Source organism: Girardinichthys multiradiatus, chromosome 12, assembly GCF_021462225.1.
Source record: "Girardinichthys multiradiatus isolate DD_20200921_A chromosome 12, DD_fGirMul_XY1, whole genome shotgun sequence".
Taxonomy (NCBI): Eukaryota; Metazoa; Chordata; class Actinopteri; order Cyprinodontiformes; family Goodeidae; genus Girardinichthys; species Girardinichthys multiradiatus.
Genome location: NC_061805.1, coordinates 13,246,212 through 13,263,188, shown reverse-complemented (window position 1 = coordinate 13,263,188; position 16,977 = coordinate 13,246,212). Strand labels below are relative to the sequence as shown.

General features: G+C 38.6%; 1 protein-coding gene across 3 annotated transcripts in view; it reads left to right on the top strand.

Moving 5' to 3' along the window:
- The window catches only part of unc5db (unc-5 netrin receptor Db), a 450,113-nt gene that overhangs the window by 408,341 nt on the left and 24,795 nt on the right, over nucleotides 1–16,977 (top strand). For all 3 annotated transcript variants that reach the window (XM_047381514.1, XM_047381513.1, XM_047381512.1), the window contains one exon: nucleotides 7,461–7,688. In XM_047381514.1, the coding sequence (XP_047237470.1) occupies nucleotides 7,461–7,688 (228 nt within the window). The remainder of the gene's footprint in view (nucleotides 1–7,460; nucleotides 7,689–16,977) is intronic.

Genomic DNA, 16,977 nt, shown 5'->3' with positions numbered 1-16,977 from the left:
ATCCTTTATAAAACCACCAGTCATTGCAGTTTGTTCTATGTCTATTGTTTCTCCATATTTGCACATCTAGAGACTGAAATCTTTGCCTATTCTTTGCAAAATAGCTTAAGCTCAGTCAGATTTGAGGGATAGCAACTGGGAAGATCACTTTTCAAGTCTTGCAACAGCTTCTCAACTGCATTTATGTCAGAACTTTAACTGGGCCATTTGAACACACACATATGCTTTAATGTTTATCAGTCAATTGCAGCTCTGGCTGCATGTTTAGGGTTGTTGACGTGTTGGAAAGCTCTGCCCCACTCTGAGGTTTTTTGCCGCCTCAGACAGGTTTTCTTCCGGGATTGTCCTGTTTAGCTCCTGGAGTTTCCCATTCCACAGAAGGATGCTGCCCCTACCATGTCTTACCGTGAGGATGATGATGTGCAATATTAGTTTTATGCCACACATAGTGCTTTGCATATATAGTTCAGAAAGTTCAGTTTTGATCTCATATGACCCAATCACCTTCTTCCAAATTTTGGCTGTGTCTCCTACAAGGTTTGTAGCAAACTGCAGATAGAATTTCTTGTGAAACATTATTTTCTTCTTACCGCTGTTCCATAAAAGCCAGATTTGTGGATTGCATGACCAATATCTTCCCTGTTAAAAGATTATTTTACCTGAGCTGTGGATCTCTGCAGCATTCTAGGGTTGAAAACAAATGTGTGCAATATTTTTTTTTTTTTTAAAGTCGTATCATCTTCCTTCCATTTCACAATTAAGTGCTACTTTGTGTTGGTCTGTCACATACAATCCCAATAAAACACAGTAAAGTGTGTGACTAATGCGGCAAGATGTGGAAAAGGATGGTAAATACAGGTGCTTGCAAGACCCTAAATTCTCTATAGCTACAGAAAATGTGTGATAATGAAATAGGTTAAATTCCACCTGCAAATAGGAACACTTGTTCTTGTAAAAAGCTTATACTGTGATCTCTGGGAAACATGTAAATACCAGTGGTGCTGGAATAGGGGGGGCAGGGGGCCCTGGCCGGCCGTGATCTGGTCCCAACAAAAATTCACGTGGGCTTGACCCGATTGTGGTGAGAGGCTGTGACGGATCTCTCTCTCTCCTTCTCTAGAGACAGATAGAGTCATAAGCAAAACATGTGTGCCTCTTGAAACCTGACAGCATCCGCAAAAGCACGCGCAACGTGATATACTTACACGCGCAATGAAATCGGAAGCGCAGAAAACACCCCTGTCCAGTTGCCACAATGAATGTGCAATACTGGACGTTTCAGCGCAAAGTTGTCAAATTCTGGGAAGAGTTTATGCCTATATGTTTCTGTAACACCTACAGTGTTAGTATCTCACTAAAACTGCAAATAGCTGCTTTCATTATTAGTTTGTCATCCATGCGTGATCCAGAAGCAGCTGCCATTTGCAACAGTACCGCGCTGTACGCACCGATGGCAGGTCGCTATGTGGAGATGAAAAGAACAGCAACGACTTTCTCTGTTCGTGGGAACATCTTTGAAATAATAGAATAAAAAAATAATCAGGACGTCTAGCAGCCTGTCAGGGTCATTGTTTCGTTTTCTGAACGCAAGCCAGTCAAGAACGGCCGTCACATAATCTCTCCAGACACCAGGACGCACGAAACCGTTTTTAATGAATGAAGAACTTCTTCTTTACTTTTTCTTTTATTAAAGACAATTGGTTAATATGAAAAAAAAAAAGGAAAAAACGGTTGTTTTATTAGCAGACGTTCTGCAAAAACTGTTCAACATAACGACAAAACGGAAGACAACGTTTTATTTTATTTTTTAATTTTCTTTATTTTAATAAGAAAATATCACATCTGACAAATCAGATTTACAATGAAAACACCCCTGTTTATCATTATTCTACCGGTTCGTGTATCAATGTAGGCCTAATGATTGTTCTTAATAAATTGTTGGGATTATTTGTGATATAATAATAGCCTGTAACATGAACATATTTGGTATTTCCCGGGCTATTTTAGATCTTAGTTCAGTGACGTGCGGTGAGGTCCATGACAGGTGAAGCCCTTAGAGTCGGATGTTCAAATATATGAACCCAAAACTGATATTTAATAGTTGTTTTAAAAGCTTTTAATTATGCTTTAATTAATTATATACTGTTCAACAATACGACAGCAAGAAAAACTAAATATTTAATATAAGGTCAAATTTGATTATCTAAAATTATGTTTTATTTTCCGCTGATCCTGCGGCTCCTCCATGGGTTGCAGGAGGAACTGTGACCCGATCCAGAGGCTGCGGGTTCAGCCGAACTGGAGTAAAACCACGAAGGAGCTTCGGTCATGGACTGTGAGGGAAGTCGTCCACTCCTGACGGTGGATCCTCCTGTGGACTCAGTGAGAACCACAGCTGGCCAGCACCACTGGCTCTGGCCGTTTGAAGCACGCAGGAGGTTTTTGCGCTGCGTCATTATGATCCAGCTGCTGATGTTATTCCTTCTGTTATGTTTTGCTCCCGCTTTTCTGGACTGTTACAGTTTGTTAAGCTGTTTCATCACTGTCCACACCAGCAGGTTTGTCATGTCAGCCTCCGACCTGATTTATCCTCCCTGTTAATTTGCGCAGGGTGCCTCTGACTGCGTATTTACGCACTCGAAGCCTTTACTTCTCTTTACGCTTCTCTCTTACGAATCTGGGGTTACATAACCCTGGATTCTGTGAGAATAGGCACAGCCCTTTAAGGTCTGGGGTTTACTGGTTCCTAAATGCTGAAGATAAAACGTCTTCTATGGGAACCGCTTGTCCGGTCTCATCATTTATACTGAGACCGGGGTGAGCCCCACTCAGCAAGTAACTGCGGTCAAGTGAGCCGACTGTCAGAAATACGCGGTCACGCCAGCCGACGCTCTTAAAGATTAGCGTAGCGCATTCTAGGTGCATTACGGTAATGGAGCAGAAAGGATGCCGATCCTGGCAACGATTGAGAAAATAAGAGGAAAACAGGAAACATTTATATTAATGACATTTTTACAACGTTCACATACATGTTTTATGTAAAAAAAAAAAAAACAACCAAATATTTAATAATTTCACTGAGGATGTTTGGTGAAATAATACCTACTGGTACTAAATTGGTATTAAATGGTGGCTTATTCTCAAACCAGATTTTTTTATGGCTATTAGGTGAAATCCTTGTTAGGTATGGTCAGAAAATAAAATAAAAAAGGAAACGTTTGAAGAGAAAACATGAAATAATGAAAAACAAAACGGTTTGCACCAGCAACATTCTTGTTTGCTTTTCCTTTGACTTCAGATTCATGTTTACCTAATCTTGGCATTTACAAGCATTCTGTTTGCTTTTGTGTGACAAAAGGAGGCAATTTCTCAAGATCTACCAGAGTTCTGAGTGAGAGGAGAAAAAGAGAACAGAGGAAATAAGAATGGAGTCAAGATTCATGTCACTTTGAGATTTCACTCTCATATTAAAAGGGCACGGAGTTCCTTAGAGCTTCTTGGTTGGAAATAATGACTTACCATTGAGGTTTAACCTAAAGAGACAGAGGTGAGGAGTTTGAAAATGCATAATATCTGCAAATGCACAGTGCCATTAAAATACCCTCATTTCAGCTGTCATTAAAATGCATGTGACTCACAAGAGTCCTGAACACTCCCTGCTATGATGTGTTATTATTCAACGCCATAATGCAGTGTTAAGCTGTGCTTATGAAGATGCAGAAGCATAAATACAAAATGCATAAACATATATTCACAGGAGTCCTCGCACCTGATTTGAATGTAGCAGAACCAAATGATAACGCTGCATGTCTTAACAGTAAAGCAGAGCAGAACTGATGGTCACATGTCAGACATCAAACTTTGTTTGCCAGCAGGAGCCGTATTGGGGTTTAGCCTTATGCAGTTTTGGTAGTTTAATCCTGAAAAGCTCTGATCCCGTTGCAGTCAGACATCAAGATGGAAGTTTATTGAGGTATAATACAATATAATTGTTAGAGATAAGGATTGTTTTAGCCTACAGTATTCTGTTTTGCCTCAGTCCTTACAAATCTAGAACCATCCACATATTGTCTATATCCACTTAATTCCAATTAGGGTCATGGATGAGAATCTGTCAACAGCCACGGGTTGCCAGTATATTGCAAAGCAACACAGAGATACAGGACAAACAATCATTAACACATACACACATAGAATATTATTGAATAAAATGAGAGAACATGTGAGCTGTACATGTTCCACTGGGATTTGAATCCAGAACCTTGTTGCTGTGAGGCGACAGCACCAACCACTGCTGGCAAAGCCTAAAACCAGCATTAGAATTTCTCTCAATCAAATCTATAAGATGAGCTTTTTTCTTTATTGCTATATTTGACTTCTGCAATCAAATAACAATAATACATTTTAATGTATTAATATTAGACCTAGAATAATATATTCTAGGTAGTATGTTTGTGGTGTGTTATATTTGCACTTTAAAGCTGGAATTTATAAATTCAAACTTGTCAAAATCAACAAGAATACCCCCAGAAGTCGGAATTCCAGCTTGGAAAGTTATAGCTTCCTCGCCAACCTTTGCGACAAAATGCAACATGGCTTGTTGACCAGATCATCTGTGTGCACTGTTGCTATCTAGCAACAAAGTACATCTTTTTGTTCTTCATGAACAATTTCCACCAGGATCAAATAAACTTATGGTAATTCTTCTGTTCTGTTCACACCTTTTATAATTCCTCACCTCCTCAATGTTTGAATTCTTTAACATATTTGCTTCAGGCAGCATTACCTGTTCTTACATGACACAAAAACTGTGCCCCTCCAAATTTTCTTTAAATCTTCTTGTGTCCAGATGCTGCATCCAAAATTGTATCCAACATTGGCTTTTTTGTGTGCCTCCTAATTAGGTTACCAATTACTTTTAGGAAAATCCGGTTTTGACATGTGTAAATCAGTTCAGGATCTGCACCATAAGGCAACTGAAAATGCATTTAGTCCCTACGACTGGTCTGCAGGAGCAATGTCTCCAGTCATATAGCAACACCAGAACAGAACGGAGAGCTTGCTGTTTAGGTGTTGCTTCTCGCTGAACTGATTATCTCGGCTGCTGTTTTTACTTTCAAAAAAAGGACAAAACACAGGTTGGAGCACGTTGGCATCAAGCCATACGGCCTGAGATTTTAAAGCACTGTCGTTTGGCTAATGCTGCTGTAAAGCAAGATGCATTAAGTGAACATGTGCAGATTTACCGTCTCACACGACATGACTGTTGGTAGTATGACTTTTAATTGGCGCTTTGCCAGTTAACTTGATTATTTGTGAGGGAGCGGAGACGGCTCCTCCAGCTGTGTTTTAGCACGCTGTTTGGTCTCACAGCTCCTCATTAAATTGTACCTTCACATGAATTTCATGGATTTTGTGTCCTTGCCAGGAAGCTGATCGCAACATACTGCGTGACAAAACTGTGAGAAGGTTCTGAATAACCACTCGAACATATCTGATGGGGAATCTGAATCGCACCTCTCTTTTTTTTTTTCTGGAGTATTTTACTGCTGTTAAAATCTGATTCCTTGAAAAATATACATGCATTCCCTATCCTTATTAGCTTTTGTTTGAGAAATGTCCCCTTGAGGTGTGATTTAGAGGAAAGGAAGAGTGAAGAGAAAACAGATTTGTTCATTCCAGTTGGAAATAATGAATTGCTTTCCAGCTACTCCAGTTGTCTCATAAATAACAGTCTGTGTTGTTTGTAATGACTACATTTTGTTGAGCTCTGTACTAACAAGATCACTCATGTTGGGAAATGGTTTTCTACGTTCCTGCTTTCAACCTTTCTGAGTTCATGCTGTGTAATTAAACTTACCGTATGTCACGTACCTTTTTATCTGAGAGCACATTCGCTTTGTGCTAAGGTTATTTAGCACAGTTTTAAAGTCATCATATGGATGCAGACAAATTATTCACTCTATAAAAAACTTATAAGCCTTCTCTGCAACAGTGTGTCCGTTCTGATTACCGGCGAGTGTTTTTTTCAAAGGTTCATCTAAGTTTTTTAATCAAAACTGTACCACAAGATGTGTGGACTGTTATATACATGCACATATTACATAATATTTTAAATTGGCCTAAAATCGTCTCTCAGCTACTAAGTTACCCCCGCTGGGATTCCTTTTATATCAAGGCTATCCAAATTGTGGCCCAGGTACCATTTGCAGCCCTTGGAATACTTTTTGTGTGGAGCCTGATCGCAGGTCCAGAATGGTATAAATTTGGCCCTCCAACAAATGGACCTGCAGATGGCCACTTTTTGGAATTGTTAAGGGTAAGATTTTTAATGACAAATTCATGTCTTCTTAAATGGAAAATGTTTGCTACAAAACAAGGTGTTTTTCTTTTATTAGCTCTGTTTTTGTGCTTTCATTTTAATTGCATTGAAGGGTCACAATCAATTAAGCGACTTTTTATGCAAAAACAGACCTAGGCACACCCATTCATTAAACTTGGCTAAATACAGCAAAAGTTTTCGCAAAAGGTTCTTGTTTTTGCTGTTGGGAATAAAATAAATCATTTCATTTTCTAGACCAAAAAAATGGAAAACATTCACCCAAAAACTTTATTTTGTTAAGACAAACGTCTGAGAATCTTTTTTGCCCTTAAAAATGTGTTCTTTTTTACTATTTTTCATTTAAACATTGAATGTTTAATTTATTGCTGAGGAGTTATAAAGAAATGAATGAAATTACTTTGTGTTTTTAATCGTAAGAAAAAAAACGGAGAACTTTCAACTTGCCAATTTTGGCCCGCAGTGCAAAACATTTGGACACCACTGCTCTATATAAAAGAGAGTCATTTGTACCCTAATCTTAGCCAACTCGGAGACAAATTTAGCCATTTTGGGGCCCAGGGTTAAACTTACTCATGGGGCCCTCTAAATCCCTTCTTTGTCATTGTCCTCCTACACTTTGTATTTTAGGACCTATTTTCAGTTTATTGTTGCTTAAAATTGGTCTTAAATACATACATATATATTTGGAAATATACATATATATTTCCAAATACATATGTATATATGCATATATTTTACCCTGTATGTATAATTCTGACCCTGTATACATCAGAGAAATTTGTGTGCCTCTATTTCTTTGATTTAAACATCTTCTACGTTCTTTGTTGTATGATATTACCATAGGGACAAAATTGTTTCAATAAGAAGGTTTGACTAAAACGATGAGAAAAGAAGTTGTTTGAATATATCTCTTCATTTGTCAATGAAGAATTTCCTTAAATGTTCATGTTATTACTCCCAGACAAAATCTTCAGCTTTCTGGTGTCATTTATTTTTTCTCAGAAAAGACGAGTAGAATGTACTTCATTTAACTGAGCTTTCGAAAATTAAATATGTTTAACATTTTTCTAGTTATCCTGAGAGCTGCAACTTTTATGCATGTTGTTTTTCTTTGCAGGAAGTGATGTCAGTGGAAGAGGAGTCGACGTCCTGTTACTGCCTGATGGATCTGACCAGCTGCCACCTGCTGCTGGACCAGCCAGGTTCGTACGCCCTGGTGGGCGAGCCCCTGACACAGGCTGCAGTGAAGAGGCTGAAGCTGGCCGTGTTTGGGACCGTGGAGCTTGGCTCCCTGAACTACAGCCTGCGGGTGTACTGTGTGGACGACACGCCACACGCCTTTCAGGTGGGGGCAGAACACCATTTACCTGCTCGCAGCACTGCTTTGTCCTCTTTTTTACCAACAAAGATAGAGTCATGAATATAATTTATGAACTTCCAAACTCATTCCGTTGTAGAATTTCTCAGCTTCGGCTTGTTTATAATGTATCTGAATGAATGAATCCCATTGTGGAAGCAAATAGCCTCTCTTTTCCCAAGTGGCTGAAAACTGCAACTTTCCTGCAGTTTGGACATCAGGTTACAGAAATACCACCTAATGTGTTGTAGCTCCCTGTGACTTCATTATGTTTTTTCACGTTGTAAGTGTATGTCATGTGTGCTTACTGGAGATTTGAGCTGTCTTAAGTTGGACAGGTTGGCTGGCAGGTTTACTTTCAAAGCAAAGTCATCATCATCAATATGTATCCAGTCAACAGAGGGTCATCAGTGTGCTGTGTCAGACTGATCCATCTGGTTAGTTTGAATAGGCGGATTGGGGAAAAGTAAAGCTCTACATTAATTTATCAAATGTAAATATTTATCATAAGAAAGGTTGATCGTGGTATCTTTTTATTCCCTAACTGGGTCCTCTAAATCTGGTATAGCCCCATTTATTTGAGGCAAGCCAGCTCATGAGATGAGGAAACATATGAAACGCAATTTACAAGACAAGGCTGTAACGCTATTTGGGAAAAACTAAGAAACCATTTTTTTCTGTTTTTACATATGTATTATCTAGGCAAGTATTTTAAACATTGCTGGCAAGGAGATATTAGGTACTAAGTAAGTATCTTAGTTAAGAAACTAGAGATGATCTAATGTAGTCTAGACTGAAAAAAAAAGTGAAATAGCATTTAATGCAACAATAATAGGAAAACACATGCTAACCTAAGCATCATTAGGAGCTAATGGTTAGCAAGTTGCAGTACTTCTGCAGTGTTTACTTGTCTGTCATTGTTTCCCAAAATTCTTCCATACTATTTTAAATGTGGTGAAGGCTTCTTCAGTGCTTATATATCTGAGTGTTGTGTATCAGCCCAACAAGCAGTTGTTATTAGTCAATTTTCATAATGCAACACAGCATTTTCAGAAATACTTCCTCTCTTTCTTCAAAATAAGAATATCAAACACAGATACAACAGGGTGTCAGGCTAAAAGCTTACATTTTCATTTGCAGGGCTCATAATAATAGCTTGCACTTGATGATGGAAGCAACTGGATAGTGGGTTGTTAAATAGACTTTAATCTAAGAAAGAAATAGCATGGTGTTTTAATATTGCTACAAGATTTTTCCATAACTTAATTGGTCTTCTGACACTATTTGTGTCAATCTAGATATTAAAAAAACCCTGACAGGCAAGTGAGAAAACAAAATCTAGATTAAAGTACAACCGCATTCAGGAACATTCGATTATCATACAATAAACTAACTCTGTCCATAATAATATACAGTACAGACAAAACGTTTGGACACACCTTCTCATGCAAAGAGTTTTCTTTATTTTCATGACTATGAATATTGTAGTTTCACACTGAAGGCATCAAAACTATGAATTAACACATGTGGAATTACAGGAGTTGGACAATGAAACTGAAACACCTGGTTTTAGACCACAATAATTTATTAGTGTGGTGTTGGGCCTCCTTTTGTGGCCAATACAGCGTCAATTCATCTTGGGAATGACATATACAAGTCCTGCACAGTGGTCAGAGGGATTTTAAGCCATTCTTCTTGCAGGATAGTGGCCAGGTCACTACGTGATACTGGTGGAGGAAAACGTTCCTGACTCGCTCCTCCAAAACACCCCAAAGTGGCTCAATAATATTTAGATTTGGTGACTGTGCAGGCCATGGGAGATGTTCAACTTCACTTTCATGTTCATCAAACCAATCTTTCACCAGTCTTGCTGTGTGTATTGGTGCATTGTCATCCTGATACACGGCACCGCCTTCAAGATACAATGTTTGAACCATTGGATGCACATGGTCCTCAAGAATGGTTCGGTAGTCCTTGGCAGTGATGCGCCCATCTATCACAAGTATTGGGCCAAGGGAATGCCCATGATATGGCAGCCCAAACCATCACGGATCCACCCCCATGCTTCACTCTGGGCATGTAACAGTCTGGATGGTGCACTTCTTTGGGGATTCTCCACACCGTAACTCTCTCGGATGTGGGGAAAACAGTAAAGGTGGACTCATCAGAGAACAATATATGTTTCACATTGTCCACAGCCCAAGATTTGCGCTCCTTGCACCATTGAAACCGACGTTTGACATTGGCATGCGTAACCAAAGGTTTGGCTATAGCAGCCCGCCGTGTATATTGACCCTGTGGAGCTCCCGACGGACAGTTCTGGTGGAAACAGGAGAGTTGAGGTGCACATTTAATTCTGCCATGATTTGGTTTTATGTTTTTTGGATACAATCCGGGTTAGCACCCGAACATCCCTTTCAGACAGCTTCATCTTGCATCCACAGTTAATCCTGTTGGATGTGGTTCGTCCTTCTTGGTGGAATGCTGACATTACCCTGGATACCGTGGCTCTTGATACATCACAAGGACTTACTGTCTTGGTCACAGATGCACCAGCAAGACGTGCACCAACAATTTGTCCTCTTTTGAACTCTGGTATGTCACCCATAATGTTCTGTGCATTTCAATATTTTGAGCAAAACTGTGCTCTTACCCTGCTAATTGAACCTTCACACTCTGCTCTTACTGGTGCAATGTGCAATCAATGAAGACTGGCTACCAGGCTGGTCCAATTTAGCCATGAAACCTCCCACACTAAAATGACAGGTGTTTCAGTTTCATTGTCCAACCCCTGTATATACTGAACAAAAAAGTGTGAAACAACTGAAAATATGTCTTATATTCTAGGTTCTAGCCACCTTTTGCTTTGATTACTGCTCCACACACTCTTGGCATTCTGTTGATGAGCTTCAAGAGGTAGTCACCTGAAATGGTTTTCACTTCACAGGTGTGCCCTGTCAGGTTTAATAAGTGGGATTTCAACCCTTAAATCTCACTTAAACTAACTTTATACATCAAACAGGTAGCTGTAAAATGACAGTGAGCCCTGAAAGGACCAGACCATATTCGTCGAGATGAGCTATCTCCAACTCACGCTGAAGCCTGGGTCTGATGCAGGCCTTTGCGTCTCGTAAACCACCATAGTGAATCTAAAATCAGCCTCATTTTTAAAGGGCTGATTATATGGCATTGTAAGGTAAAATTTCTCATGTAATATCAACCTCAGAATATCTTTTTAAACCAGACTTCTAGAGTTTTTTAAACAAGATATAACTTTTTGCGCTCACCTGCACCTAGCTGGCTGGCTGCGCTACCCCTTTTTAGTGGACAGACGTGGTATTACAAAAATAGGAGGACAGAAATATTTTCTTCCCATTTAATTTTCCAAGCTTGAGATAAAAAAAGACTTAAAATAGACCAATATTTATTTCCCACCCTGTTGACTGAGATAAAAAAAAAAGTTAAAACGTTTTTTCTACAATGATTTTTTATTCAGCTGTGCAGTTTTCAGAATGCAGTTTTCAATGGTTTGCCTCCTCTATTTTTTTGTCTCTTGTTGCTGTTTCTTCTTTTTTTTTTATGTTTAAGCTCTGCTTACAACCTTCATATGATCCAAACATCAACAAATGCCAAAGCCTGTAATTTTCTTTCCTGTTCAAGGAAGGTTTAGATCAGAAGTGTATTAACTCTGTCACTCTAACAGAATGTCGCAGTTCTGGTTGGTATGTATGACTAATGTTGACAACTTCTTTATTTGCTTTTACAAATATGAATTCAACTTCACGCTATACGATATCCAGAAGGTGTTTTGATGTCAGTGCACAGCCTGGGAAACGTGTTTAGGATTTCTAATGAAAGTTATAAAGGTAAATCTGCCTGGTCTGCACTATGTTTAAGTTTAAATTAAAACATCTAGGTCGAAATAAGGTTAACCTAAGGTGTTAATGGTAATGCCATGTCTATAAACTTTTTTTTCCGACATCACGGTCACAGCGTTTGTTGGAGGCAAAACAAACTGACTACTGGAGGCAGCCGATAAGAACCAGCACAGGGTCAGCTAGACAAGGAGTTTAAAATGTCATCTTGTTGTGTTTTGGTTGCCAGTATCGACGGGGTACAGGCAATTTGAAATGTTTTCGCATACCTGCTGCCACTGCCAGACAAAAAAAAAACGTCAACAGCTGTGGTTAAACACAATAAAACAGGCAGACTGGACAGAAACGATCCTAAAAAATGCTAGCGTATGCTGCGCACACTTCATATCAGGTAACAACACACACAACACACTGATAGCTAACATAAGTTTTAACAACTAAAGCGTTCAATATCAAATATGACCTTTCTAATCTGATATTAGCTAAGTTACTCACCCAGCTATGCAAGTACGTACGTACGTACGTGACCATTCAGTACGTAGTTATAGGCATGTAAGCATTTATACCCTCTCGGTTTGTCTTTACTATACGCACTCGGTTTCTTTATCAGGTAGGTATAGATGTCAGGACAAATGGAGGTAATCCTGTCAGATCGTACATCTACTGAGTGAGTGTGTATGGGTCGACAAATCTGGTTTTGTCTGTTAAAGTTAACTATCACTGTCCCAGAAAGTGAGTAACCTTACATATTCAGATCAATTTAGATTTTTCTACAGCCATTGCTAAATAAAACCTCATAAAACTTACTAGCTACTGTTGGTGAAGTGCTCAGGGGAATCTTTCTGCCTCCAGCTATGTCCTACCCACACAAATACGTCACAATGTTTACCAACTTAAAAGGGATCTGTACCTCAGTGCACCTGCCAATCATACAAGGAGTCTTAGAACTACACAATCAGATAATGTCATTGAATACTAGAAAACATGCAAATGCAAGGAAAGTTCCAGATGAAGTCATTCACTTGAATGAATAAGACAATGCTTTTACAAAACAGGAACTCCATAAACATAATGCCCAGAGTGAATAACAAAGTGGCAAGAAAATTAAGAAATATAAAAACAACAAAAAAAAGACTTAAAAAGGTACATGTAGGTGGTAGAGAGGAATAGAGCAATCAGCTGTTGACCGGATGATTCTGAGCTTGATTGTCCCTAACTAATGGCTTACAGATGAATCAAGAATTTAAAAATAATTTCTTTTTTCAATCAGTGAACACACCAAACATCACTGCTGGAACCAGGTCATGCTTAAAAGACCAGTCTTTGTTGTAAAAAGCTCTAAAATGGGAAGAAGACTCAAAGTTATGCACGGTGAGGTGTTTCAAACTAAGGTCAGTGAAAGCAGAAGGATGGAGAAAACTGTTTATGAGGAAAAAACACATCATGACATCTCTGGCTGCAAGACATCGAGAGCGAGAGAAAGAGCAGATAACAGGAAGGTTAGTTGGAGTGCAGAAAAGTTGCTCGCTCTGTTTTATAATTTTGGGCTTTAAACCTCTGTCATTAAACATGGAAGATTTGTTGACAGACTTTTAGGATTCTCTGAGTTATCTACATGTTCAAAGGAATTTACAGTAACTGGAGACTGGTTTAAGTAGTACTAGCCGAGTCTAACCACATCAATTGCTAATATTAGATGTAAATGCCAGTTTAAAATGTGAAATCTGGTAACATTTTGTGGTTTTTCTTTCTAATATTAGCTGTCACACGATGGTGTGATGTTGTCTCTGTTCCAAATACAGATAAATAATGATAGCTCACACGAGGAAAGCTAGAAAATCAAAGATGTTGAGTGCTGACTTTTTATCTTTTCATATTGTAGTTGGAATCAGACAAAATCAGTATGGGCATATCAAAGCTTTACAGAACCGGAGATTCGAAATCCGTAACAAACTAACCTAACAGTCATGTTTTAGGTCTGTGGGAGGAAACCGGAGTACCCTGTGAGAACCCACGCATGCACGGGGAGAACATGCAAACTCCATGCAGAAAGACCCGGGAGTCAAACCTAGGACCTAGTTGAACCCATGACCTTATAGTGAACATAATCAACTAATTAGATATAATTATTCTAAAGTACAAAACCTTCACAGGAAGTGATTTATTGTGTATATTGACCAAAAAATCATCTTGTGTCTTTGTCAAAAACAGAAGGATGCACAGATGCACTTCAGGGATTATGAGGGTTATGGCCTAGATTCAGAATGCACATCTTGTGTGTGGTTGTTGCCTTGTTTTAATCAGGCAGCAGGGACTGCAGAGAGTGACACCATGTGAGTGATGGCAGGTTCATTACCACAGTGAAACAAAACGGCTGTGTTGTGGGAACTTTGAGATAGCCCTGACGGATGCTCTTCGTGTGCTATTAATAGACTGAGGCGTTCACTGTCATAGTGTTATACTGCCTTTCAAATGTTAATAATTTTTTACTTGATTGACTGGATCATCTTTTAGCAAGCAACTGTACAGGGTTTTTGAAAAATGAGGTGTTGTCAATGAACATCAGGAAAATCAAGCTTCCCCTTCCTCCCCAGAGAGGAGTTGAACTGAGCACGGAGAACCCGGTGACTGACTCCCAACCATGTTGTTATGTTGCAGCAGCTGGCTTTAAGATGCGCTCTAGCTTTGCTTTATGAGTTCACAGCCTGCCGAGCAGATGCCAGACGTTTTGCACATCCCTTGGGTTCCTTCCTGTTAGCAGCATATCTCTGTTGTGTTTTTTCCAGAGCTCCAGGACAAAGTGAATCACAGAGCGGATTCACAATCAGCAGGAAGCTGGAAACAATTGTGGAAGGGACACAAAAGCATAATACTGTACCATATAACTGGTTAATCTTGAACCTAGCAGATAAATGTTCAGTTTACATTTTCAAAAATTATCATATGTGTGTTGGAACGTTTTTTTTATATTGAAAAATTCAAATTGAAGACTTTAGAGTTTTTAATTTATCAAACAGCATTACTCATTGAGCATTGTTTGATTGAAATCTTAACTAATTACATCCTAACTGTTTCAAACAAGACATCACATCTCCAAGGGCCCGTTTCACAAAAGTGATTTGTGTGGACTACTTAGATGCAAATTGCCAACAGCACAGGCAGACCACTTCTCAAATGATTTAAACGGGCAGTTTGCAGAAAAACCTGCACAGTCTTGCTTCCTTGCTCATGCACGAAGCACAAGTTTGCCCTCCCTAAATGAGGCATTTTTTAAGTGCCAGAATTAATGGCAGGTTGCTGCTTGACTGTGTTAAATTTAAAGAAATTAACATGCATTGCCAACTGGAATATAATGCCTTAAATTAGATTTAACTTAAAATACTTAAAAAACATTAGATATAGCTTGAATTAGAGTTTATGTTATTGTCATTTTATTAGCATGAGTGTGATTTATTATTTATCAAATTATTACAGTTAAAATAACTAATGTTACAATGTGTGAATTTTAAGCATAGTTGTCTTTAGCTTGCATTGAATAATAAGGCTCCTTCTCGTTTGTTTTCTTACAAGCTAGGTTCCATTGATAAAATGTTTGATTAAGACTTCCTGACCTCTGTCTCAACAGCAGAAAATCTTGCAAAAGCTAGGCTAAGGAAATAACCTTTATCCACCTTTTTCTTATAACCCGTGGTGCTTTGCGTCACTTGTGTGGACGACTTCCCCAGCAGCATTCTTACGTGTAAACAACTGTTCTCTCGCAGAGCAAATACAAATAAATATCAACTTTTAAACTTTAAACCCAATATTTTAAACAATACTGGAATTTAAACAGAGAAAGACAGAGACAGAGAGGGTCTGACAGATATTCTTTATACAATGAACAACAGTGAATTGATATGATGCTACCGTCTCGATTGTGCAGGGATCCACCCTCTAAATAGTTAAGTAAATGGACACATGAACTTATAACAATCATACAGTTGTTAAAACCCAGTTTCTCAGTTATGTTTTTCTTCCACTCTTCAGATAATGGTAACGCCCCAAAGTCAAAACTGAAAGGGGATCTCATGCTTGAGGTCTGCTGCTGGGAGTTGCAAGTTGCAGAGATTTTTTGATCACTTTTCTTAGGCTCAAGACATGGCATGACGCAATCAGGGGCAACTAACTCTGCTATTGCATAGTTAGCGGGCAATGTGATGTCATGGTTAGTTTTGTTTCTCAACACAACAGGGACTTTATATGGGACTTGCTTTGGTAGAGAGATCAGGCAACAATCTACAAACACACCCACAGGCAAGGGGATGTTGTGGGCTGTTCAACATATGCACACTGGACATGTTTATTATGGTTAGCTTGCAAAAATCCTTTGAGCAAAAGCTTTTGATTAGCGGGAAGGACTTCTTGTCTCCTACCCTTAAGCTTAACTAAGCCAATCTTGCCGCTGTCACTTTGCCTTTTTCTGAGTCTGTATATATATATACATATATATATATATATATATATATATATAGATAGATAGATATATCTATATCTATATCTATATCTATATATATATATACAGATATATATATATATCTATATATATAATGGTGAGAATGTAAACCAGCTACGTTCAAACATTTTGATGCTGTGTGTCAATTAATTTAATTTTGCTAAGTCATCATCATCTATTAATTTGTCTCCATTGATTACTAGGTACGCATTTGTGATTTTTTTTGTTTTTTCTTTTAACAACTAATCACAGCTCTTAGAAGACATTGCACACCTAGCAATGGGGTCAACTACACCTCCTCACTAAGAGGAATTTCTGCCATCTCCTTGCTCAGAGTCGCTATCAGCAGCGAAGTGAATCACTCTAAAGCTAGGAGTCCTTGGCAAACATTTTTAGGCTAAGAAAGTAGCTCTCTTAGAGGACTCTGGGAATCCTTGTGAATACGGGCCCAAGTTGTCTGTGCTTTCAAATTGCTGAGAGCACATTAGTTGTGTACTTGACTCATTTAAGTTACAATTTGTTTGTTGTAGATTGAGAATGCAGTCAAATAGGGAAAGACCAGGGAGTTATGAACTAATGAATCATTCCAATCATTAAGCATTTCTTTGTTACAGTTATTTCCTAAACCTTAGATAGATTCACTGCAACCTTTACAGAACAACACACAATCAATCCTGTAGCAACACCATCATGAGTAAGCAGTAGACAAAAATGTGTAACCTCTTTACACTTAACAGTATTAGTGTGAGAGGAGACTATACATAAGCATTTTCCATCACAACCAGGTTTAATTTCTGGATCAATGATGCAATCCAGTATTATCATCTGCTTACGGCACTAATATCCACCAACAAATAGCCCATAGCACACCCAGTAATTGTGTTGACATTTAAGAACCAGGATGCAAAAT